The sequence below is a fragment of the Silurus meridionalis genome, chromosome 24 (genome assembly GCF_014805685.1).
Source record: "Silurus meridionalis isolate SWU-2019-XX chromosome 24, ASM1480568v1, whole genome shotgun sequence".
NCBI lineage: Eukaryota > Metazoa > Chordata > Actinopteri > Siluriformes > Siluridae > Silurus > Silurus meridionalis.
The window spans coordinates 9987846-10011557 of record NC_060907.1 but is presented as its reverse complement, the minus strand read 5'-3'; the positions used below and the strand labels follow the sequence as shown (position 1 = coordinate 10011557).

Here is a 23712-nt window from a genome sequence, read left to right as displayed (position 1 = left end):
TTTAGCCATTACAACTTTCACGCATCAGCTCGCAGAGCCATAAGTTCACCAGATTCACCACACAGCTGTCATACAGTAACACATGGTACTCACTTTCCATTCTGCTTTGTTTTTATGTCTGTCCTCTGCCTTTTTGCAGGTACAGTCCACAAGAGTTTCCTCTACTTTCCTTTCCATTGCGACTAATTAATATACTCCCAATTGGATCCTGGAAGTCGTAGTGTGTGTGTGTGTGTGTGTGTGTGTGTGTGTGTGTGTGTGTGTGTGTGTGTGTGTGTGTGTGTGTGCATGTGAGAGAAAGAGACAGAACAGCTTCTCTGCCTCCAGCTTGACAGCATCCAGTGTCCATGTGAGACGCTCCCTCCCACGTTCCCTCCTTTTCTCCTCTCTCTCTCTCTCTCTCTCTCTCCCTTTCTCCCTCTGATCTTTCATTCTGAGATCTTCCTCTCACAGCAGCACTTGGAGTATGGGAGTATTATGCACAGGACTCACAGGTACCTCTCTTTCCTCCTCCTTTCTCCTGAAATGTCCAGAGTCCAAAGAAGACAGCGATGTGGTTCCTTAGTTCAGAAGTTTTGGAGAAGATTGATGACTCAAACAGAGATGGAGAGAGATAACAGTAGCTCAAGGTGGTGTGAGAGAATAAAGGATGGAGTGTGCATGCACCAGCAACTGAGTAAATCAGTCATCGTGTTGCCTTTTTATCCACAGCCATGCTCTGGTTGCATGGTCGTCTCCACCTCTTCCCTTCCATGAATAAATTATTTCACATACAAAAGGGTGTGTATTGTATATGAATTACTAGGCATCTTAGTCAACAAAAGGCATTTTCATAAGAATCCCCCATTTCATTTTAGCTTCAATTTGATTACCAGACGAAGAATAGAAGCCCTTTGGCCAACCCCCTGAAGGCTCTTTTCTATTTTCTCTTTTCTTTCTCTCCCTCTCTCTCTCCTTTTTATACACGTCTATTGAAAGGCTTTTATTGCCTTCCTTTCAATACACAAACAGGAAAAGACTTTTTAGAGTAAACCACCGATGAGAGAGAGCGAGAGAGAGAGAGAGAGAGAGAGAGAGAGAGAGAGAAGAGAGAGAAATGATTGCAGAGCTATTTTGCCCAGTAAACACAGCTAAAGAGAGCGCACAGTCAGCGCTCGCTCTTGTTTTCTTCCTTTTCATCTTTTTGTAACACGTAAAAGGCTAGAAATTAATGACACGATAGTGGAGGAAGAGAAAAAGAGAACAGACTGTTTGCAGCCTTGCAATACAATGCAAGTGAAATCTAAATGATGGCAGGCCATAGAGTGGAGTGGAATGGAGCCTGGCATGGAGCGCATGGGCTCAGTGGGGTAGGAGCAGTAGGGGATGGTGTATAGGAGACCTGTGCGTGGGGGGTGTATATACCTGATTGATCCTGGCTGGTGAAAAAAATATATAAAGCCACCTTAATGGTTTTGGAGCACTACAATTATGCTGCCGGTCGCTTTTGTTAACCGTCCGTGGTGACTTGCGGCCATTGAGAACATGGCCTATCGATGGCAGCCAGTCTCTCTGGCTTTCAGTGGAACACAATGCAGTCTATTCTGTCTCTTACCCTGCATTCTGTCTGGTGTGGGAGCGATTATAAAACTGTGCATTAAAACTGAATGTGGTCTACTGAGTAGCACTAAGGGAGGGATTGATGGTGGAGAATTATGGACAGAGAAAGTTTTTACAGGTTAATTAGTGCAATTTGGAGTTAGTCAGGAAAAAAAGGGATCGAACAGGCAGGAAGATAAATCCAAATCTAAATCTGTAAAACGAAGTTGCTGGTAAGAAGAACAGCCATCTAGAGAAGGGGTCTCCATCCTTTTGTACATCATAGCCCAGATCGGTTTTAATAATCTTCTCATGGACCGGCTACTGGGATGTGTGTGAGATGTGCCCTTTAAGAAACAACAAGATTTAACAGAGTGACATGCACAGCATAAGTGATAAGAGCAAAAACTTAATGTAGACTACGGTGAAGAAAAATAAATGGCCGGGTCTCAAAAGAATATTTATGGATAATTTCCCCTGACATTTCTTGCGACCCAGTAGTAACTCTTCCACGGCCCAGTACTGGGTCATGACCTAGTGGTTGGGCACCTCTGATCTAGACAAGAAAATTCATCCAATACCTAACACAATCTTTTCTGTTTTGATCAAGAAGACCAGCATTACGTCTGTGTTCGAAGATCAGGAAAATGTATGAATTTTCTTTTAATAGAAGTTTATAATCTTCTAAGATTTGGAAGTTGTCCATAGTCAAAGCAATAGAATTGGTACATAGTATCCATCATGTATATCATGCTAACACAAATAGGTTTGGGATCTATGAAGTCTACAATCAAGATTATACCTTGTGAGGAGTTCAATTAGTTGGTAGAGAAATAAAAAATAAAAAAAACACAAGTCATTACAATTTGTTTGAGTAATTTTAAGAAAAGATAGATCTTTAAGTGTAATGTTTAAAAACAACATAGCTCTGTGCATTCAGGTAGATGGGGGCCATTTTTGGATTTGCCATCACTGTTTTACATGTATGGGCAGCTATAGAAAGCCAGTAGATAACGAGCAGAAGTGGTGAGAGAAATTGGAAGAAAACAAGTCATACAGCTGCATTCTGGACCAGTTGCAAGTGTCAGATAGCAGGCAAGGCAACACGTGCCAGGAGTCAGCTCCAGTAGTTCAGTGTTGAGATGACAAAGGTCTAAACAAGTGCTTTGTTTGATGGAAATGTCTGATCTTCTGGATCCTACATATTGTAAAGGAGTAATGTATGTATGGCAAAATTGGGATTAAATCACAATGTGTATCATAAGTTCATATTGCTCAAATTGTTTATAACTCAGCATTAAACTTCTATCTTTGCTCCCTGTTTTCATTAATTATTAAGTAGAATCGGCCATTTAAATAGTGTTGGCTCAGTAAAAATACAGTTAGAAAAGTAGACGCATACCCTGCATCAGAGCACCAGAGAACCCAGAAGATTCCACATTGATATGGGACATGTGCAACGCCTCACACACAGGAGCCTGAGCTCAGGATATATTAATGTTACGCCATATAGCTAAACTCTTTTTATTTTTATAAATGTTTTTAATTAAAAAAATCCAGTGAAACTTTCTGTATTGGGCCAATGCTGAAGTTCCCAGAGACATTCCTAAATTCTAATTATTGGATCACTTGCACACAAAGCACTCATTGTAAACGAGATTATCACAGATAATAACCTTGATTCCCTCTGTCTCAGAGAGACTTGGATTAAACCAAATGATTACATTGGTCTAAATGAGTCTACACCATCAAGATATGCCAATAAGCATGAGCCCTGTCAAACTGGTCATGGGGGTGGTGTAGCAACCATTTATAGTGCCCTCTTAATGTTAGTCAGAGATTAGGATTTAGGTTGAAATTATTTGATGTGTTAGTTCTTAATGTTGTTCTTTTAGACATAAATAGAAAACCCCTACTATCTCTCGCTCTGGCCACCATTTATAGACACCCAGCACCCTACATTGATTTTCTTTAAGATCTTGTTCATTTTCTTTCAGACCTCTTGGCCAATTTTGAGTGCTGCTTGTAGGAGATTTTAATATTCACATAGATGATGCGAATGATGCCCTAGGACTATAATTTGTGGATTTACTAAACTCCTTTGGGGTTGAACAAAACATCACTAGACCGACTTATCATTTTAATAACACACTTTACTTAATAATATCCCACGGAGAAGACGTCACTGATAGAGATATTTTACCTTGGAGTGATAATATCACAGACCATTATCTTATACTTTACACACAACCGGTAGAGCAGATTAGCTGTGTCTCACTACGTTAAGATTCATAAGAAACTGCCTGATCTATCTCATCTTACTAAACACCCTAAATGCTAATAATCTTGAAGAAATGGCTAACAACATAGGCGCTATCCTTACTAGCACATTAGATGCCGTTTCCCCCATCCGATTAAAAAAGTTTAGAGAAAAAAACACCTGCACCATGGTATAATAGTCAAACTAATCCCTCCAAGCCTGTAATCTGGAGAGAAAATGGAGAAAAACTAAATTTAAGGTTTTTGGAATTGCGAACAAAAACATCAAACTCATTTAAACCACCAAACTCATTTAAACCACCGAAACAATCCCAGGTTCCTTTTCAGTAGAGTGGCTAGATTAACAACAAATCAGATATATGAAAAGAGTATACCATCACAGTTAAGTCTTGAGGACTTTACAATTTTTTTTTTTAAGTATTAGAAACATAATCGTGGAGGTCCAACCTCTGACAGCATCTTGTGATCCAGTCTCACCTAAAGATTCACAACTACAATTACAATGTTTTACAAGTATAGAACAGAAAGAGCTGTATGATCTTATCACCAAAGCCAAATCAACAAAATGTCTGTTAAATACTATTCCAACTAAAGTACGGAAGGAAGTGTTACTTCCAGCTGGTGAGCCTCTTCTCAATATAATTAACTTCTTGCTATCTTTAGGTCACGTCCCTAAACCCCTTCAAGTTGGCAGTTATTAAGCCCCTCATTAAGAAACCTAATTTGGATCAAAATGAACTATCAAATTCACCCCCATTTCAAAACTTTTGTTTATGTTTATGACTTTGAAATATATTGTGTCTGCCCAGTTATGTTCCTTTTTACAAGAAAACAATATCTTTGTACAGTTTCAGTCAAGTATCAGGCCCCCAACATAGCACAAAAACTGTGCTAGTTAAAATCACAAAAGACCTGCAAATACACATAATTGCCTTTAATTCTTAAGTTCTGTAAAGCTACTTTGAGACAATGTCCATTGTAAAAAAAAAAAAAAAAAAAAAAACACTATAGAAATACACTTGAACTTGAACTAAGTTCATAAAAAAAAATCTTACTAACTAATCAATATTGAATGATGTGTTCTCCTTGCACATTCAAAACAGCCTCAATTCCTCATTAAATAACTCCACAAGATTTTATAAACATTTTAAGATTCTGGTACAGGCTAATGTGAGTGTATCAGACATTCCCTACACATTAAACACCATCTCAAACACCAGCAGGTTGGATCAGTGGATTCATGCTGTTGGTATCAGATTCTGACCCTATTATCTGTGTGACTCAATAGAATTCAAAGTTTCATCCATCCAGGCAAATGTTTTCTTCTGTATAGTTTTGGTAAAACTTTGCCCACTGCAGCCTTAGTTTTTTGTTTTAGTTCTTGACTGATAGATGTGGATCCTGCTGATCTTCTGCTATTGTAGCCCATCTGTCTCAAACTTTGACGTGTTGTGCATTCTGAGATGCTCTTCTGCTCAACACAATGTTCAGAGTGGTAATCTGAGTAACTGTAGCCTTTCTGCCAGCTGGAATTAGACTGGCGAATCTCCAATTCTCTCTCATCAACAAGACATTTATGCGGGCAGAACTGGCATGTGTGTGTGTGTGTGTGTGTGTGTGTGTGTGTGTGTGTGTGTGTGTGTGTGTGTGTGTGAAAATCCCAGGATATCAGCAGTTATAGAAATTCTTAAAGGTTATGGCACCAACAATCTGCTATGACCATCCTCAACAATCCCATTCTGACTGTTGATGTAAACATTACCTGAAGTTCCTGGCTGACACGTATCTATGATCTATGTGATTTTCTGTATAACACTGTTGCCACACGATTGGCTTTTTAGTTATTTGCATGAATAAGTAGGCAAATGTTCCTAATAGCGTGGTCTGTGACTGAATGTATTACACATGTAGTGAGGGTCTCACCTTACTTTCTCAAGGATTTGTAAAGGCTCTTCTGCTTGCACCTAAAAAATAATCAAAGCTTTAGAGTAAAAGTGGGGTTCCAGGTAAAACCCTTTATATAGCCAGAGACCCTCAATGATCAAATCAAGTGCACCTGTTACTCATAATGGAACTGTTATCAATTAAGTCAAATTCCTACCAAAGTACATTTAGTTATATTTAAAAAATGTTCTGCATTTGCAGAGTTGGGAGATATGAGGAAAACTAAAAGAGCACAGGGATGATTCTGTCAATTCTGTTTCCTTATCCTCTTTTTCTCAACTTCAGCTTTGAACAGTAGTTCTTTTGACCCAGAGGCCATCAGTCAAGTTGAATTCCCTTTTGTTCTCATCTTAAAAGAGACCGAAGTATAAGACTAAACCCTCCTCCTACATGTTAAGGAAACCTGACCACCGAGTTCGTCCTTATCACAGGCTTGACAATAAATTAAGACGCTCTTTCTGCATGTGTTTTTATGCGCCTTTGTACTCATGTACGAATATTAAACTCTAGACAAAGGTGAATGATACATTATTCATTTGTGGGCAAAGGCAGCAGCGGCCATCTGAAAAGAGGCTGACATTTGAGCTTTTCACCAACATCTGCAAAATTACATGCTTCCCATTGTGAGTCAATGAGGGCCAGCCAGCGTCCATAAAAAGAATGAAATTGACTTGTCACCGCAATAAAGGCACAGTATATACATCCTAAATCCTCAGGTGTATATGTGTATGGGGAGAGAGAGAGAGAGAGAGAGAGAGAGAGAGAGAGAGAGAGAGAGAGAGAGAGAGAGAGAGAGAGAATGAGAGAGAATGAGAGAGAGATTGAATAGGCTGTTGTCGTTCATTCGGTATGCTTATGAATAGGAACTAAGCTATCGGCAGGCCGGCTTTGACCAAACGCTGCTATTGTGAGGGGAATAAAGAAACAATTTCTCTTTGAAGTTACAGACAGCTTTAGCATCAGTGCATCTGTGCTGCAAATACAAGATGGAGCAGTCAAAACTGTTTTCAGATCAGTTCCTATGCACACTGCTGTGTTGTCTTAAACATTTCATCAGAAATGGTAACCCTGATATTAAGAAGTGAAGAACCTATTCATGGTCCTGTGGTTACACCTCATTTGTAGCCCTACATCTGGCTCTAAAGGTGTTTTCTGGAAAGAAAAGGAGTCATTAATCTTTACTCATCTCACACAGTGTCTACCTGCAGCTGAAGCCACCCAGCCAGGGCCAATTAAGTGACAGCTAACATTTTCTTTCACTTTCTTGTTTTCCTTCGCCGCCACAGGCTTTGTCCTCATGTAAATGTCTTCGGAACGTCATTCTCTTCCCCAAATGTCACCATCGCCTCAGTGCCCATACAAAAAGAACCTGCCTTCTTCCCGCCTGGTCCATAGCCAGCGATTAAAATCTCGCACAATGGCTTGCTATCCCTGAGGATCGCGTGTCTTTTGAATCTTTTGATTCTGCTCATTGTTTGTTATAATAGGCAGAAGGTGGATGTTACAGTTTGGGGGAAAACACATCTTTTCACATTTCACACCCACACGCAAACAGCAGTCACACCAACAACAAGGAACACATAGATATGAATGCATATAAAAAATAGCAATTGCAGTTCAATAGAGAAAAATGCATTATTAATGTTTTAAACATTACAATGAAGAATGTTTCCTGGGTCAGCCTCAAATACAAATTAGGTTCTTTTTTCTTTTCGGATAAACGCCTTTCTTACTACATTGAAGAGTGAAGAAATTGTAATTATACCAGGTATCTAGTTCATATCCAGAGCTCAAGGTTACAGTTGGGATGGAGTTTTGCATGTTCTCCTCATGTCCACATGAATTTCCTCTGAGCTCTCTTGTTCCTTTCCAGGTTTTAAATGCATGTTGTGGGAAACAGGGGGAAAACTTCAGCAGAACAAAATATAGACTGCAGAATCCAAGTCAACACCAGACAAAATGCTTCCCCCCATATCCCACCAATATCCCACCAATGACCCACCAATGATCACCTGAATCTGCTGGCCACTCCCTGTGTGTGAAAGGATTCTACCAAGCTAAAATCCACATACTGACAATCTCCACAGTTTCCACCTCAAATCTGGATTAGCCACACACACTGAATAGCAAAGGAACAATAGAGGAATTAACAAGAAGTGTTTCAGGCAGGCTTACACCAAGCCAATATTCTTGGGCAGAGCAAAAGGGTTAATCTGAGAAAATGGGGTTTGGAACAGTGAAACATCTAGTGATAGAGCGGTCAGAACTGCTGATCTCAGCTCATCCTCCCCACAGTACATGTATTCAAATATGATTGAAAAGCAGTCCACACTGTATTAATGCTGATGCAATTGATCCTGGCCCTGAACAGTCAAGAAATTACATATGACTACAGATAATCTAAACTTAAAACTATAAATGCTATAATAACCATTAAATGTGTAAGAAAATGGTAAATTGTAGAGAAGCGTTTTAGAGAGTACTTGGAAAAAAATAAAGGCGAGTGGATCATGCATTGCCACTCAATTGTTTTTTGTGTAATATAGGGCCCATTAATAGGTTCCCTGGTGGTCTAGTGGTTAGGATGTGGCGCTCTTACCGCTGCGGCCTGGGTTCGATCCCCGGTCAGGGAACCAACCCCAGCCATTAAGGTTGCACAAGCCTTAGTGCCGGGCCCAAGCCCGGATAAATGGGGAGGGCTGCGTTAGGAAGGGCATCCAGCGTAAAAACATGTGCCAAATAAAACACGCGGATGGTCCGCTGTGGCGACCCCTAATGGGAGAAGCCGAAAGAAAGTTATAGGGACTTTTCATATTTCCATGAGGCAGTTCTTCCTTTTAAGAGGTTTCTAATTCCCAAATACACGATATGGACAAGTTTGTGGACACCTGATCATAAAACTTTCTTTTTTTAACATAATACCTCATATTGTCCGTATTTGCTGTCATAATAGCCTCCAGGTTTCTGTAAAGATGTTTCTACTAGATTGGTGATCATTTAGCCACAAGCGTATTGTCAGGTCGAGGTTTAGGGTGAGGAGGTCCTCGGGTGCAGTCAGCATTCCAATACATCCCCAAAGGTGTTTAATAAGGTTTAGGGTGGAGCTCACTTTGGGCAAAAAGACATTGTCATGCTAGAACATTTTTATGTTTTATTAAATTTTAAGCTACCGCCTCCAAGATCATCCTGTACAACTGTGTGGCTCCAATTTTGTGGCAACAATTCAGGAAAGAACCATATATATAGTAGCGGGGAAGGTCCGGTGTACCAATACTTTTGACCATATAGTATGTATGTATGTATTTGATGTTTAATCCAATCAGTCTCACACTGTACAGATTCTGCAAAATTTATTCAACTTTTTGAATGAACAAATATGAACTTTTTCAATGATGATATTATATAATACCATTTTGTTGCTGTAATGTATTTGGAGCGAGACACTGTGGTACAGGACTATAAATGTGGTCATTAACATTAATGTTCAGATCAAAGAGGTATTAAAGGATAAATAAGAAACGTTTTTATTTAAATTCACATAATTTATCATATAGATTAAAGACGTCATAAAAAAGCAGAGCTGAATGAATAAAAATGTAGGAAAGACAAGAAAGTAAGTACATTAAGGAAAAATTCACAGAAAAATTCCTACTGGAAAAAAATGATACATAGACAATGGTAAAGAATCAACATTTGCAGTAGACATACATTTTCATTTCATTTAAATACATAAATTAGACAGACGACATGGAAGAATGTTGTCAGTTAGTAGCGCTGCATATTAAAAAATATTGGTTGCATATGTACTCGTCTTAATTGGTCTTGGAATTGCAGAGAAAATGCCAAGTAGGTTTTGGTAATGGAATTTACCAAAAAAAGATTTAAAGGCACATCTGCACTTTTGAAATATAGCCTGAATTTTTTTGTGTACAAATTTCTTAGCAGAAAAACAACCAATTAAAAATGTCAAATATCACTTAAAAAAAAAAACAGTCAATGTTTGGCTGGTGCTAGAGTATAAGCTGACCAGAAAAAAAGAAAAGATCATTTACCAAAAAAAAAAAATATCAGTTTCCTCTGAATGTCTATAGTACTGTACCTGCTGTGTTTTCTTGCTGGAAATGCACCTGTTTTTTCACAGTGTTGTTACATATTACTAAGAATATCCTGTTGATGGACAGACTTTCTTAATTCAAGGACTCCCTGAGACTCAGAAAGCTTTCTGTCAAACTGAGAACCATGTGACATTGAATTATTTGCAAAAAATGGTACATGCTGTCAGTGGAAGTATGGGAAGGATGTGTTGGCAAAGACAGCAGTGAATAGGAAACTTTTTCTAAAACAGGCTAACTCATATTTAACAATAATTATATATTAGTATGTTTTTCTTAAAATGAAAAAAATTTAATTAAATAAAAGGCAAACCCATTAGATGTATTTGGCCACTTTTATATTTGCTCCTTGATATATATCTTGTAGTTCAGGCTATTTGGCAAAACCAGCAAATTTGGCACTGGAAAACTTAAAGAGCCTTTACTTAGTGACAGGATCCATTTCATCTTGTTAGTATCTCCATTATGTTCAACTCTACACTCAGTTGAAAAGGCTTTCTTGGTCCAAAGTTATGCCCAGTTTCTCAGCTGCATCATGCTGTTTTCAGTGTTACAGTGTTTATTTGAATCCTCTGTCCAGGCTGGCATGGACCACATGCATAACAATCTTCAATGAACTTTACAGATTTGTTTCATCCCATGAAGGGTCATTCATGTTCTTTAATACTCTCCTGACTACCTTCTCCAGCTCTTTCCTTGCTTTTTGCTCCTCCTCCAAACTGCTCTTCATCCTCTTGTTATCCTGGAGACAGAAACCATTTAAAGAATCTGTGTCATGGCACCAGATGGAATTACAAGTAATTAAATCCCAGCAATGCCTCTTAAATAATTAAAATATAAGGCCTTTTCTGGTGATAACTCACTAAACAAATCTTTAAAGATCTCACCAAATAAAAGTGTTATCTACTTGCATTAAAAGCAGAATAGCCCTTGCAAAACATACAAAGGGTTGGTTCTTCATCTTTAAGCACAAATGTGTGAGCTAGTTTTAAATAGCCTATAGGACATCCAGTGAACATCGCTTGATTAAGTCTTGTTTAAAAGACATTGAGAGTGTGTTGGTGATTCCTAGATGAATTTCATGTCATTTGATGTTTGCACATGGGTAACTTCCTGGATTTAAAAGAATTATGAAATGATGCCTGATTTCAAATTACCACAGCCTTAAAATCAATTTTTTTTTTTTTATAGAACATAAAAATGTACCTGCTTGAGTTCCTGTACTTCATCCCTCAGTGCATAAACAGTGTCCACCAAACTCCTATGATGAAATTGATCACAATACAATATAGATATTAAAAACCTAATGGCATCTAATCTCAGAATGTTTTTATGTACAAAAAATAAAGTTCACAAAAATAAGTAGACAACAAAAAATCCTGTATAAGCTTTTATACTTAAAAACAAATTCCTTACAAAGTGCAAATAATCCCACTCCCAACCCCAGATGTACTATATTTAGATTTTTGAATCTGATTGCCTCTTACATTTTATGATTTATTAATATTTCCCTGAATTGTGCTCAATACTCATTTGTAAGTTCCAAAGATCTTACCTCTCTTCAATCACTGTCTGACCATTGCTTTTTATTTCTTCTACAATGATCTTCTCCTCTTCAGGGAAAAGCATATGCAGTCCTGAATCCTTTCTTGAACCTGTTCCAGGGGGAAAAAGTAAATCTTGGGATTTGTAGGAGGAAGACATCTGGATAATTATCATTTACTTACAGGTGTTTCAGGTGACAATGACTTCAGTCATGCAAAGATATTTCAGATTACAAAAAAAATAATTAAAAAGTATATAAAACTTATAAATCCATTAAATGTGTATTAACTTGCTGACATCCATGATCATATCTTCCATGTCCTCATGACCAAAAAAGCAACACAATTCTCTACAGCACAATATTTTACATTGATAAAGCTGTTTTGGAAAAGCGACTATAGCTTTTTACATGAAATGCTGGAAACGTGGCCCTTGAAGATCTTTCTTGAAAAAAATAAATCTAAAGCATAATATAATCCAGTGGCCGAGAGAACTGTATACTAAAACAACACAGTCACAGAAACGCATATAATATTCAAATAAGATGAAATACACAAAAAAGCAGAGGAAAAAGGCAGCTATTCTACAGAGCTAATCTGTAAGAACAATAAAAGTAAAAAAAAAAGGGACGTATTCACAATACTCTAATTTTTCAAAGCGTGTTCATTTGCAGAAACCCTTACGAGACGTGGAACCCATCCTGTAGCTATGGGTTGTCCATATACTGTCATAATCCGAGTCTTCGGATTGGTCAGACGATAGTTCCAGGCGCAAGACACTGGCACGACAACCGGCAGCCTCCACACGCAACTGGCTGGCATCAGCAAGCACGTGATTATGCATCAAATCAGTGCCCTGCCATGCTAATGGTTTGGGGGCGGGTCACAAAATCAAACCAATCAAATGGAAGTGAGAGGGAAAGTTTGGGGTGGAGCAAACCAACCAAGGAGATAAGGTAATGTTATGGTGGGCCGAAATAATTGAAAATTGAAATAAAACAATATTCAAATAAAATAGAAATAATGGAACATTAAAGTAAGTGCAAACACAAAAAAACACGAGGAGAAAGTGAATGAAGGGGAAAAAAAGAAGAGAGAAAACAGAGAAAGTGGTTAAGAAATCTGAAGACGTGTCACAAAGAAGAGCAGAATCCCTACATATTAGTCGTTAAATAACAGTTAATGCAAGATGCAGGGTCAGATTAGTGGAAACACGATTACAGGATGAAGTACAGCATTGATTTCCTTTAGACTAAACAGCTGTTGTGCCACAAATGTTAAGACGGCAGAAATAGGTTGATGACTGCGATCGCATTATTCCTTAAAGCAGCCATTTTCAGACTGATACTGTCAAAAAAAGTATTGCTTTGTTGAAATGCTGTTCTACAAGATGGCATAATAAACCTAGTCCTATGCATCTGGTTTTTAAGACCTGCAAAAATGACCTGGAATAATAAGAAATTCAGTTTGTACAGCGTTTTTATCAAGAGACATGGCCACAAAGCGGATTTAAGAAAAAAAATAATAATTTCAATGAATGAATTTGTCCCTATATCTTAATCAGTATAAGTTTAACCCTAATGAGCGAATCAGAGGCTATGGTAGTGAGGAAAAATTCTAAGAGATAACATGAATATCATCCCTGAAAAAAAAAAACAGACTAGCTTAGGTAACACCCGATATTTATTCATTATAGTTTCATCATTCAAATTTCCACTGATGGAGACCTGAGTGCAAAACAGTTTGTGGCAGTCCTCTGTCACTGTAGCACAACGGAAACATGAGTTCTACAGAGAAAAGTCCAACTAGTGGGTAACCAACAATTATTAATCGGGTCATGATCAATCCTAATCATAAAAATACTTTATACCATAGTGGCTGGAGAATTCTTGACTCGAACAAGTTAAAAGATCTGACAGTAGTGAATAATACGAGACAAATCAGTTTAATTTTAATGCATCTGTCCTCTTATGCTATTCATATAAATCATAAAATTCATATTGTCAACAACTCACCATGTTTTTTTTCGCAAAATGCAACAGATGTGAACACAAAGTGTTGTTCATAAATTCATTTGAAAAGAATGCAATTACTGGCCAATTGCTGTGGCTTTAATTCTTTGCGTCATAGACCACAATCAGAGGATATGTAGTTAAGGAAATGGGATGAATTCATCCATCCAGATTATATATCAACTGGGCTATGTGGAGGAAAAAATAGTGCTTAATAATGCCAAACAGTAAACATATGAACTGAGAAAGGAATTATTCAGTATAATGGGCTGCTCTACAATGAAACGGTCTCTGTGATGACCATCATTGTGTATTATCTGTTACATGAATTCATACTGTGTGGCATATGTGATTTTAAAAAAATCGAACACCACCGTGCACACATTATATAAAAACTGTGCAATTACATTTGAAAAGAACATCAAGTCATACACAACGAGCTTAACAAGCTCCATTTATAGCATGTTCTTACTTGAGTTGAGTGTTTGTCTTGTCTTGGCACTTGTGCAGTACGCCTCTATTACTTTCAGGATCTGTGCATCCTCCTCCAGGGCTGCAGTGCCTAAATAGGCATTGGAATGATCAACATGAGGTACACAGTATAATAATATACTGTACATATGCACTCTAAAATAATGAATGTGTTTAAAATATCTAAATATCTTTAAATGACTTAATATCTACTTACTTTTCCTCATAGAAAACTCCTCATCTGAGGGCTTTCTCTCTTTCCGTTTGTGCAGAAGCTTCTTCATGCTCTTAGGGCTTTTACTGAGATCCTGTGCAAAGGCAAAAAAATCGTCAATAAATTCTATTCATAAACCACTACATTTTGAAGCAGCCAGTATGAGCATGTGCCCAACTAAAGGAATAATTAAATTTTGGAACAAACCGTAATAAACATACGAATATACCCCACAAAAATGTATATATATATATATATATATATATATATATATATATATATATATATATATATATATATATATATATATACACACACACACACACACACACACACACACACACACACACACACACACACACACAGTATATATCAAATATTTGGCCTAACCTAAAAATGTAATTCTCCACATGATTATGAATAAAAAACAAGCACTAAGAACATCATCCTTCCAGTGAAGCAGGGGGGTGGTAGCATCATGTTAAGCACTGGTTGCTGATGAGCTTTTAATAGATATTTAAGCTTTCAGGTCTTAATAATGTTCTTTGCTCAGATATGTTCAATACCAAACTCTGTAACTTTATGGTGCTTAGATGACACTTTACTGCACATGTGTATATTAGCTTCTAATATCAATTAACAACTATTCCAGTATCCAAACCTCTTTATAACAGAGAGCTGCCGATGCTTTTAAAGGTGGTGCTGGTCGAAGGCAGCTCAGGCTCCAGGGTTTCTGGGTTTTTGGTGGTTCTAACGGTCCCCACATCATGGTGCTGTGCGGGGTGCCGTGTGAGGAGGGGTGAGGAAGGGTGTGGTAGGCTCCACGGCTCTCTGAGTGTCTTGAAGGAGTGGGCGGGTGAGCGGGGAGCTGGGGGGAGGAATCAAACACAACACTGCTGAGATCTAATCTGCACACCAGGAAGTTTTTTGTTGTTTTTTTTAAGAAGGTTGTGTCACTTTTTTTTAAATCAGTTTATACCAACACATTGTTACAACTTACAGGGTTTCCGCAGGTTTTACCAAATAAATGTAAGACATTTTGAGACCATTTTAAGACCATTAAGATTGAAATTTAAGACTGATAAAACCTTATAATTTACAGGTTTTTTCTAAATGATAAATAATTGTATATATTTTTTTAATTATTGATAGATTTACACTATAGAAAGTCTACTCTATGCATGTATGTGTGTGCACACTGACTGTATGGCATGGTTTTAAACTGGAAATGCTGGTTGATGTGCGTTTGGTTTGGTGTTGAAGATGCTCCATCCACTCCTGTAAATCCTGAGGGTTATTGCAGATCACCTGGATCCTGTCAATCATACTGCCTACAAAGGGTATGCACAGACACACAGTCATACAATCAATGCACATAAAGCTACACACATCATTCCATATATTACAAGGCTGGATTAATAATCAAGAATGTGTAATAGCTATAAAATTATATAATTAAAAACTCACCAGATATTTCAAAAGCATTTCTTGTATCTTCAATTTTGCTAACAGCCATCCCGATTAGAGGAAGTTTTCCCTGTGGACCAGCATATGTATTGTTGTAACTTCCTGCAGGCACTTATCCAAAAGCAATCTGTTGCACTCGTTTGTAAATATACACTTCTGGTAAAGTTACCTGGTAGATAAAACAGCTCATCCGAGGGCTGGCAGAGAGCACCAGCAGCACATGAGGGAAGAGCAGGAGGTAGCGCTCATTTTTCTCCTGAAATCATGATAGCAACCATAACCCAATATAACATAGTTTACTTCATGTTAAAGCAGGGTAAAATCAACAACATGCAAAAAACAGGCTATTTGTTTACTATTGGAGAGCAACTGTCAGAAAAGCAAAGCTTATGACTGTTGCTAGCTGCATTATATGGACATTATATAGTATTGGGACACCTGAATTCCAACTTCGAACTGTTACCACAAAATTAGAGGTACACAATTGTATAAGAAGCCTTTGCATGAGCATTCATTTTCCGTTCATTTGAACTAGGAGACCCAAACCTGCTCCAGCATGACAATGCCCCTGATCCATGAAGATATTCTTTTTTTATATGGGTTGGCATGGAAGATCTGGAGTGGCCTGCTATAGAGCTCTGACTTCAACCCTACTGAACACTTTTGGGTTGAATTGAATTGCTGACCACATCCCAGACCTCCTTCAACCTACATCAGTATCTAACATTACTAAAGACCTTGTGGCTGAATGAGCACAAATCTCCACAATCCAACTCGAACATCTAGTGGAACATCTTCCCTGAACAGTGAAGGTTATTGCAACAACAAATGGGGACTAAAAGTGGTATGTCCATATAATGTATAAATACATTGTGTAATTAAGACACCAAGAATAAATAAATGATGCTGGTCACTAGACTGACGCAATAACATAAAATGTGATGCCACATGACCAGGTTCAGCTAATGTCTTGTTAATGCAGAGACAAATTAAGATGAACTTGAGGACAGTGATGTTTGCATGTAGACTCACCTCACTGCCATGGTTCTGCATAAAGACCTGAGACATGTAGGTGACGTTGCCCAAGGTCTTAATGCCCTCCCCTTCCCAACCACGCACCGGCTCGTTCAAAATCTGCAGTTCCAGCTCCTTCCTCTTTCTCACCTCCTGACAGTGCGCCTGAGACCAAGCACACACACAGACATATCAAACACGTTCACAACTCACAGGATGGCCCACATGACTGTATTTTCTATGAGTGGTATTCATAATCCCACAATGCTATTTGCTCCAATGTAGCACAGGCTTTTACCCAGCAGTCATTATTGTGCAGGCGAATGGGGGAGACAAAAGCCGTTTTCCAACTATTCCAACAATTCATCATTTAACAATAATGCACGCGTTGACAGTGAGCGAAAATAAAAATCGAGGACAATAGTGGACCGTATGTGGACAGTCCTAATAAAATAGCACGCTATGTCCACTTTCTCTCTTTTCATCTCTGTGTTTCTCTATTCTCTGTAACAGAATGATAAGAGGTGTTTGGGGGGATAAGCTGAGCTGTGATAGACAGCCTGAGAACAATGCAGAGAGAGAAAAGTGCGAGTGGGATGGAGGATTTTTATACATTCATGCCAAGCAAAGGATTTTGCAAGCATGCAAACCTCTTAACACGGTCCCTGTACAAAACAAACCATACTATAGTCACGTCTTATTCCAACATTAACGTTACTCCCTGGACTTGAGCTAACCCATGCAATCTGAATTATGCTTCAATAAAAAATAATGCACGAGAGAGAATAGAACATGTTTCAGGAAAATAATGCTTTACAAAAAATATCAATAAAATAAAGAAATTTTATATTTCAATAATCCAGTTCTTATTAAGCACAAATAAGTTATTTGCCATAAACGTTTCTAAAAAAAATATTTTAATTTATTTATGTATTTTTAAAAGAATAATAGATTCACTGCAATTTTCTAGCGGTCCAACAAACCAATAGGTGGCACTGTAAATAGCAAAATGTGATTTTTTTTTTTTGTGCCTTCTCAAAAAAGAAAACTGTATTATGTTTGTCTATTACATTGTGATTGACTCAATAGTCTTGAGCAACATACTTACAAATATAAATAACTAAGCTACAACCTATGCTGTACTACAAAAAAAATAATCTCTATTCCTAAAACTTTTCTTTTTGTAAAGAATAAAAGAAGACGAGTCATGTGGTCATTAGAGGTCGAACGATTCATTGGTTTTGCTGATTAATCGGCACCGATAGTTCATTGCTGGAACTATCAGCTATCGGTAATAATCCACACTGCATTTGTACAACCTCACTTTAAAAGCATTCGTTTTGTAAAGCATGGTAATTTCCTGCCAATTCCCACCCCTTCATGACATGACTAGACATTAACAGGCATGTTTTAACTGTTTCAGAGAGAGATATTACTTATCAAACTGAAAAGACTTACAGAAAGACTCTTGAAAGCAGTCAAGCTTTTCTGAATGTCTGGATAGTCTGGGTGAAAATCCTGAGGACATGAACAAAACATGACATGAGTCTCCAATATAATAATAATAATAATAATAATAAAAATTAAATAATAATATTATTATTATATATATATATTTTGATTTCACACACACACACACACACACACACACACACACACACACACACACACATATATATATATATATATATTTATATTACACACACATAAATCCTATCTGGAAGCAAATCATTATATTGTGGATTCAATATCCATATATGATTTCACGACAACCCCTCAACACACACACACACACACACACACACACACACACACACACACACACACACACACATCTATACAAATAGTAGCACCTCCATGTGTCTCTCGAGCTCTTTGAGCAGTGTGGGGTATTTGTCCAGTCTCATGAAGGGTTTACTAAGATTAGTGGTAAGGATGAGAATGCCAGGACTGCTTGCTCCTTTACTCTCCATGAACTCACCCAGCTCCTCACTGTACCCACAAACACACACACACATACACGCTTATATATACATATATTTACTCTTTAAACTTCTCACAAATTCAACTGCAAACAAACACAGAAGAGAAATTATCACCTCTTTAACATAAATGAGTCCTGTTTATTAGACACAACTTTAAAATATTAACATAACTACACACATTCGGTCTCATGATCAGAATATTAAACATAGATAAGATTGTAGGGGGTTGTGCAAGGTACAAAAGCAAAAATATTAAAGTGTGCACATATAAAACTACAAAAGATTCACGATATCATTAAGTTAAACCCTATGTTCTAAGTGGGCAAGAGAATTGGAACATCTGACTTCCATTTACAACTTCCCAAAATTTTGTCTATACAGTATAGTAATTACAGAAGCTATTTTGTATTTGGTCCATCTGTCTTAGAAAACATAAAATATAAATTTGTAATACTAAAATGGTAAGGTTTTATTATTGAATGTATTGATTTGTATGTAAAACAAACATTTTTCTCCACTCCAGTTTAAGTGAGACTGCTCATGTTCAACATTTTAGGCTCAAAAAACATCAAATGCATTTGAATACTAAACATTTTGTAAATAGAATGCATAATGTAATTCTTTTTATAGTTCTGGTGAACTGCATGTACATATAGAACATATGTACATAATGCACCCATATGTCCACAGACAATAGTGTGTACGCATGTATATACCCGTGTTGTGTGAGAACATTGACAGCAGAAGGATGGTTGGAGCAGTAAGCTACATAAAGGCTCTTCATCTGGGGCATGAGGGACAGGAAGAAGCCCCCGATCCTCTGCTGGCTCTCTGGAAATCTACACAAACAGAACATATGAACATTAAGTCGGTCAGTAATTTTAGGTATAAAACCGTATTAAATATTACACAGAAAAAACACACTAATAACTCCTGCCGTATTTTGACTATTGTGCTGTCATGCAGTGAAATACATGCTCCATGATACCAAAAACTAGTAATGTATGAGTGAAAGGAATACGTATTTCAATCCGATTTGTTGTTGAGGCGCTCGGTGTAGTACTTAAAGCTACCAGTAGATGGGGTCAAAGGCTCACAGGAAGAGTCTTATTATTTTATGTTTCACTTAAATCCCCTGTGCCACCAGTCTCAAAGGCAAAAACATTAGGAGAGGAAATAACACAAGCACAAACACATCAGCTTAGTCTTACTTGGTGCATTCCTCTAGTGACTGCACCAGGGTCTGCTGGAAGGAGCTGATCTCTTCTAGATTGCCCAGAATGTGAGCGATATCTGTCAAGGTCAGTCTGAGAAAAAGAGATAGAGAAGTGTTAGTTTGCTTGTTGGCAAAGGTTTATTCAAAAATTGTCAATGTGTCAACAGCACAATATTTTTTACAAATCATTGAAAATTATATAAGCGAACAACAACAACAAAAAAACCAGGAGAACATAACAATAATGGAAACCTCTAACGAGAACTTTTAACTCTTAATAATTAACAGTATATCTGTTATACTGAGGAGTATTACATATGTTTTTAGGTGACAGCTGATTTGCAGCATTGATCTTGTGTAGGAAGGTTGCATTGGATATACAACTATATTTGCATTCCATGAATCCGAGATTTGCATGCCAGTTTCCATTGAAAGAATATCAAAATACAGTAACAGCTCACAAAGACGTTGGCATGACAATGACATCAATAGAGTCATTGTAACATTGTTAACATTGTAACAGCCTCAAACAAAATGAAATCGATAACATATCAGAATTTCTACAGTACAAACATTATCCACTACGTAATCTTCCTTTAAACTGAGAGCCTTTGCACATAAACGATTCTGCACATCATAGAGACACTGTATGCATTTAAACATTGTCTCTGTTTGTGAAATATTATTAGAATTCTTATTATTATTTGTTGTTTAAAAATCCTGAATGCTTCTAAACATGCCATTAAAATCTGAGAGCTTGGTAACCTTTAATTTAACTCAACTGTCTTCACCTCCTCCAGTACAAATTTTCAGAAAAGTAGCATGGGGTAATGAGATAGCTGCCCCAATGGGTATCTATTCGTGCTCGCTACAGTTCCATTGACCAAATTAGTAAAACATCTGCATTAGAGATGTGAATTTCCATAACTGAGCCGCTGCGATTTGCATCTCGATACATATGAAGCAGCTACCGGTGCGATACAATTCACTCCTATTACGATGCAGTGCGATCCGATTTCAATTTGATTCATCACAATGCGATTCAATGTAATATGACGCAATGGAAAACATACGATGCTATGCAATTCAGTACGGTACAGATAGTTCGGTATTATGCTTTGGTTCACAGGCAGCAAATCAATTTATTTAAGTGCCTTCTAATGCATGGCTCTCTTTTACAAACTGCCCGTTATAGGGCTCTATTAAAATTTTTATTTTTTTTAAAAGATGCGAATCAGTGAATCTCTAATCCCTAATCTGCATATAACCATCAAATCTTTTTAACTGGAAAGCAGCAAATAGAATTTGAATGCAATTTAAAATGAGTTGTGAATGAGGAATCTGTAAATTGATTGAAATTGGTGGTTTTTATGAGTCCTGAGGATGAGCTACCTGTCTGTGGGCTGCAGTAGTCTCAAGTATGTTGAAAGCAGTGTTTGGAGCTCTTTGCCATATTCCGTTTCAGTCTGGACAATATTCTGGATCACCTATAGAAAAAAAGAAAAAAAAAAAGAAAAGAAAAGAAAAGAAATATATATATATATTATAAATGCATACATAGATACACAGCTAATACTATGAAATTAAAAATATATATATCTCACAGTATTCAAACACACACACACACACACACACACACACACACACACACACACACACACACACACACGATTTTTAACATGCTTCTACATTTTATTTAAATTCTCATTCTTCTAATTTGAACACAATAAAAAACTGTGAAGCACAGTAAAGGGCCCAAACTCAGCTGTAAAAGAAAGAGAGAGCAGAGATCACATTCGTAATTCATTTATTTCTGCCTGAAAATGTAATTAGCCACACCAGTGGCCTAAAAAAATGTGATTAATTAGCCTGCTAGCCCAAGCACCAAACCACACTCACACACACTACTTAAAAAAAAACAGCACAACATATTTCACATATAAAAGCTCTCGCATTGACAGCTGACAGCTTTGACGGACGGTTTAATACCCCGGACTCATGCTCTCATCTTTGAGTGCACAGAGACCAGAATCTCTAAAGCAATTACAACACACAAGAGTCATCCTCTCTCTTTTTTCTTAACCACAACCAATAGAGAAAAAAGAAAGGAAGGGGAGAATGACAGAATCAGGCCAGACACAGTAGAAATAAGTCTGAAAGCCACCTTCTCTGATGAAGAAGCCACAATAGATGGAAGGCAGACTGGGAGAAGGCATGGCCCTTTTAGAGTAATAGCAGCTTGACATTTAAAAAGCGTTTCATTTCTGAAAGACAAACATAACACAACACACCAGGGGCACTCTCGATGAAAATGTGCAAGGATCATATGTGTCTGCTGTACAGTTCTATTCAAATGCAATATAGTTAATTTTTCTGCTAAATAAACCCCCATGAACTTCTTGTACCCTGGTGTGAAAACCAACACCAGAGCCTCATTCTAAAAAGTCTACCAGACATATGAGGATTTAATACTCCATGCAACACCAACTCCAGCACTTCTTGAGGGATCACCAAACATTCCTAACCTGTGAGACACCAACAGGTCTTCAAAAGGTGCCCAATTCTTTCGCCCCAAACAGCATGATTCACTTCTTATTCTTTCCCCACAGCTCGTGAGCAATCGGAGCTCTTACTTCACCACAGAGACGTAAACACTACTGCTGCTGATATGATTTATCTCCCACTCTATCAAGCATTTTTTAATTCCGGATACAGAAGTTCGTATTTTTTTTTAAGCTGCCTTAAACAACTTGAACAGCCATCGATCTCTATGGTATGGGAGACAAAAGAACTCCACATGTATGCAGACTTCTATTTATAACAAAAGAAACAGGAAATGGTAAAACGCAACAGAATTTGAGTGCAAATCCAAGGATAAATATGAGCCTGGATTTCTTATAAATACTATCTATACTACATATGCTACTGATTGAAAATATGTACTATTTTAAAAGTATAGATTTTAAAAAGATCTTTTGCTTCTATAAGAAGTAGTGTCAAGATTACATTTGCCATCTCTCTTAAAGGGTGCCAATAATTGTAGACATGAGCGCAGCTTGACAACGTGCAGACACTAGACTAAATCAAATTTACTTAAACCTCTGAACTCTCTAACCATGAAACAGGACCTGACTCAAACACACGCACACACGCACACACACACACACACAAACACACAAACACACACACACACACACACACACACACACACACACACACACACACACACACACACACACACACACACACACACACACATCTATGGGCGCTAGGCACAGCTGTCCCAGAAATCAGTGAGAAGGAAACAATGACCTACATTACAGCTCCACACTCAGACATACACACACTCACAAACCACTAACACAGTAACACAGCAATTTACACTCATCCTGGTTGACTCCCAGACACAAACATCAGTAGAGGAGAGTTTACCAAAACTACATCATGAATTCAAACACACTCAGACACATCACACGTACACACTATTCTGCATGATGCAATATGGTTCAATATGAGCTTCAATGATGCGTTAATAAAAGGATAATAATATCATTTAATAATATAATTATATATAATTAAATTATCTTAAATAGCTTTAACCATGTGTACAGGACTATTTCTATAAAATATTAATGTATAATGTCTCACAGATGTCAGCCGACACAAACATATGAGTCGCCAACAGCTGTGACACAATCAGCACTACGGTTATTCACCTACTGTACACGTCAAGTCAAGTCTATTTCTATAGCGCTTTTCACAACAGACATTGTCTCAAAGCAGCATTACAGAAATCAACAGTCAAGGTGAATGATGTGCATTTATCCCTGATGAGCAAGTGAGACTGTGGCAAGGAAAAACTCCCTTAGATGTTA

General features: G+C 37.5%; 1 protein-coding gene, 1 long non-coding RNA gene and 1 other non-coding gene across 4 annotated transcripts in view; 1 reads left to right on the top strand and 2 right to left on the bottom strand.

Annotated features, from left to right (window-relative positions):
* LOC124378507 overlaps positions 1 to 5840 on the bottom strand; it is a 97910-nt gene extending 92070 nt beyond the window's left edge. The window contains exon 1 of the long non-coding RNA XR_006924260.1: positions 5782 to 5840. This is a non-coding gene — a long non-coding RNA (uncharacterized LOC124378507). The remainder of the gene's footprint in view (positions 1 to 5781) is intronic.
* A 2523-nt stretch (positions 5841 to 8363) lies between these two features.
* Positions 8364 to 8435, top strand: trnak-cuu. Its single transcript has one exon. It is a non-coding gene; the product is annotated as a tRNA-Lys (tRNA).
* An 867-nt stretch (positions 8436 to 9302) lies between these two features.
* The window catches only part of arhgef7b (Rho guanine nucleotide exchange factor (GEF) 7b), a 30462-nt gene continuing 16052 nt past the window's right edge, over positions 9303 to 23712 (bottom strand). Inside the window, exons 7-22 of one of the 2 annotated variants that reach the window (XM_046837091.1) lie at positions 21230 to 21324; positions 19833 to 19928; positions 19338 to 19460; positions 18490 to 18628; positions 18095 to 18154; positions 16655 to 16801; positions 15792 to 15878; positions 15623 to 15692; positions 15359 to 15486; positions 14817 to 15023; positions 14159 to 14249; positions 13943 to 14032; positions 12143 to 12322; positions 11470 to 11569; positions 11121 to 11175; positions 9303 to 10656 (exon numbers count right to left, since the gene is read on the bottom strand). In XM_046837091.1, coding sequence (XP_046693047.1) covers positions 10534 to 10656; positions 11121 to 11175; positions 11470 to 11569; positions 12143 to 12322; positions 13943 to 14032; positions 14159 to 14249; positions 14817 to 15023; positions 15359 to 15486; positions 15623 to 15692; positions 15792 to 15878; positions 16655 to 16801; positions 18095 to 18154; positions 18490 to 18628; positions 19338 to 19460; positions 19833 to 19928; positions 21230 to 21324 — 1791 coding nt within the window. In that variant the 3' untranslated portion in view covers positions 9303 to 10533. The remainder of the gene's footprint in view (positions 10657 to 11120; positions 11176 to 11469; positions 11570 to 12142; positions 12323 to 13942; positions 14033 to 14158; positions 14250 to 14816; positions 15024 to 15358; positions 15487 to 15622; positions 15693 to 15791; positions 15879 to 16654; positions 16802 to 18094; positions 18155 to 18489; positions 18629 to 19337; positions 19461 to 19832; positions 19929 to 21229; positions 21325 to 23712) is intronic. The other variant, XM_046837093.1, reaches the window with a different exon arrangement.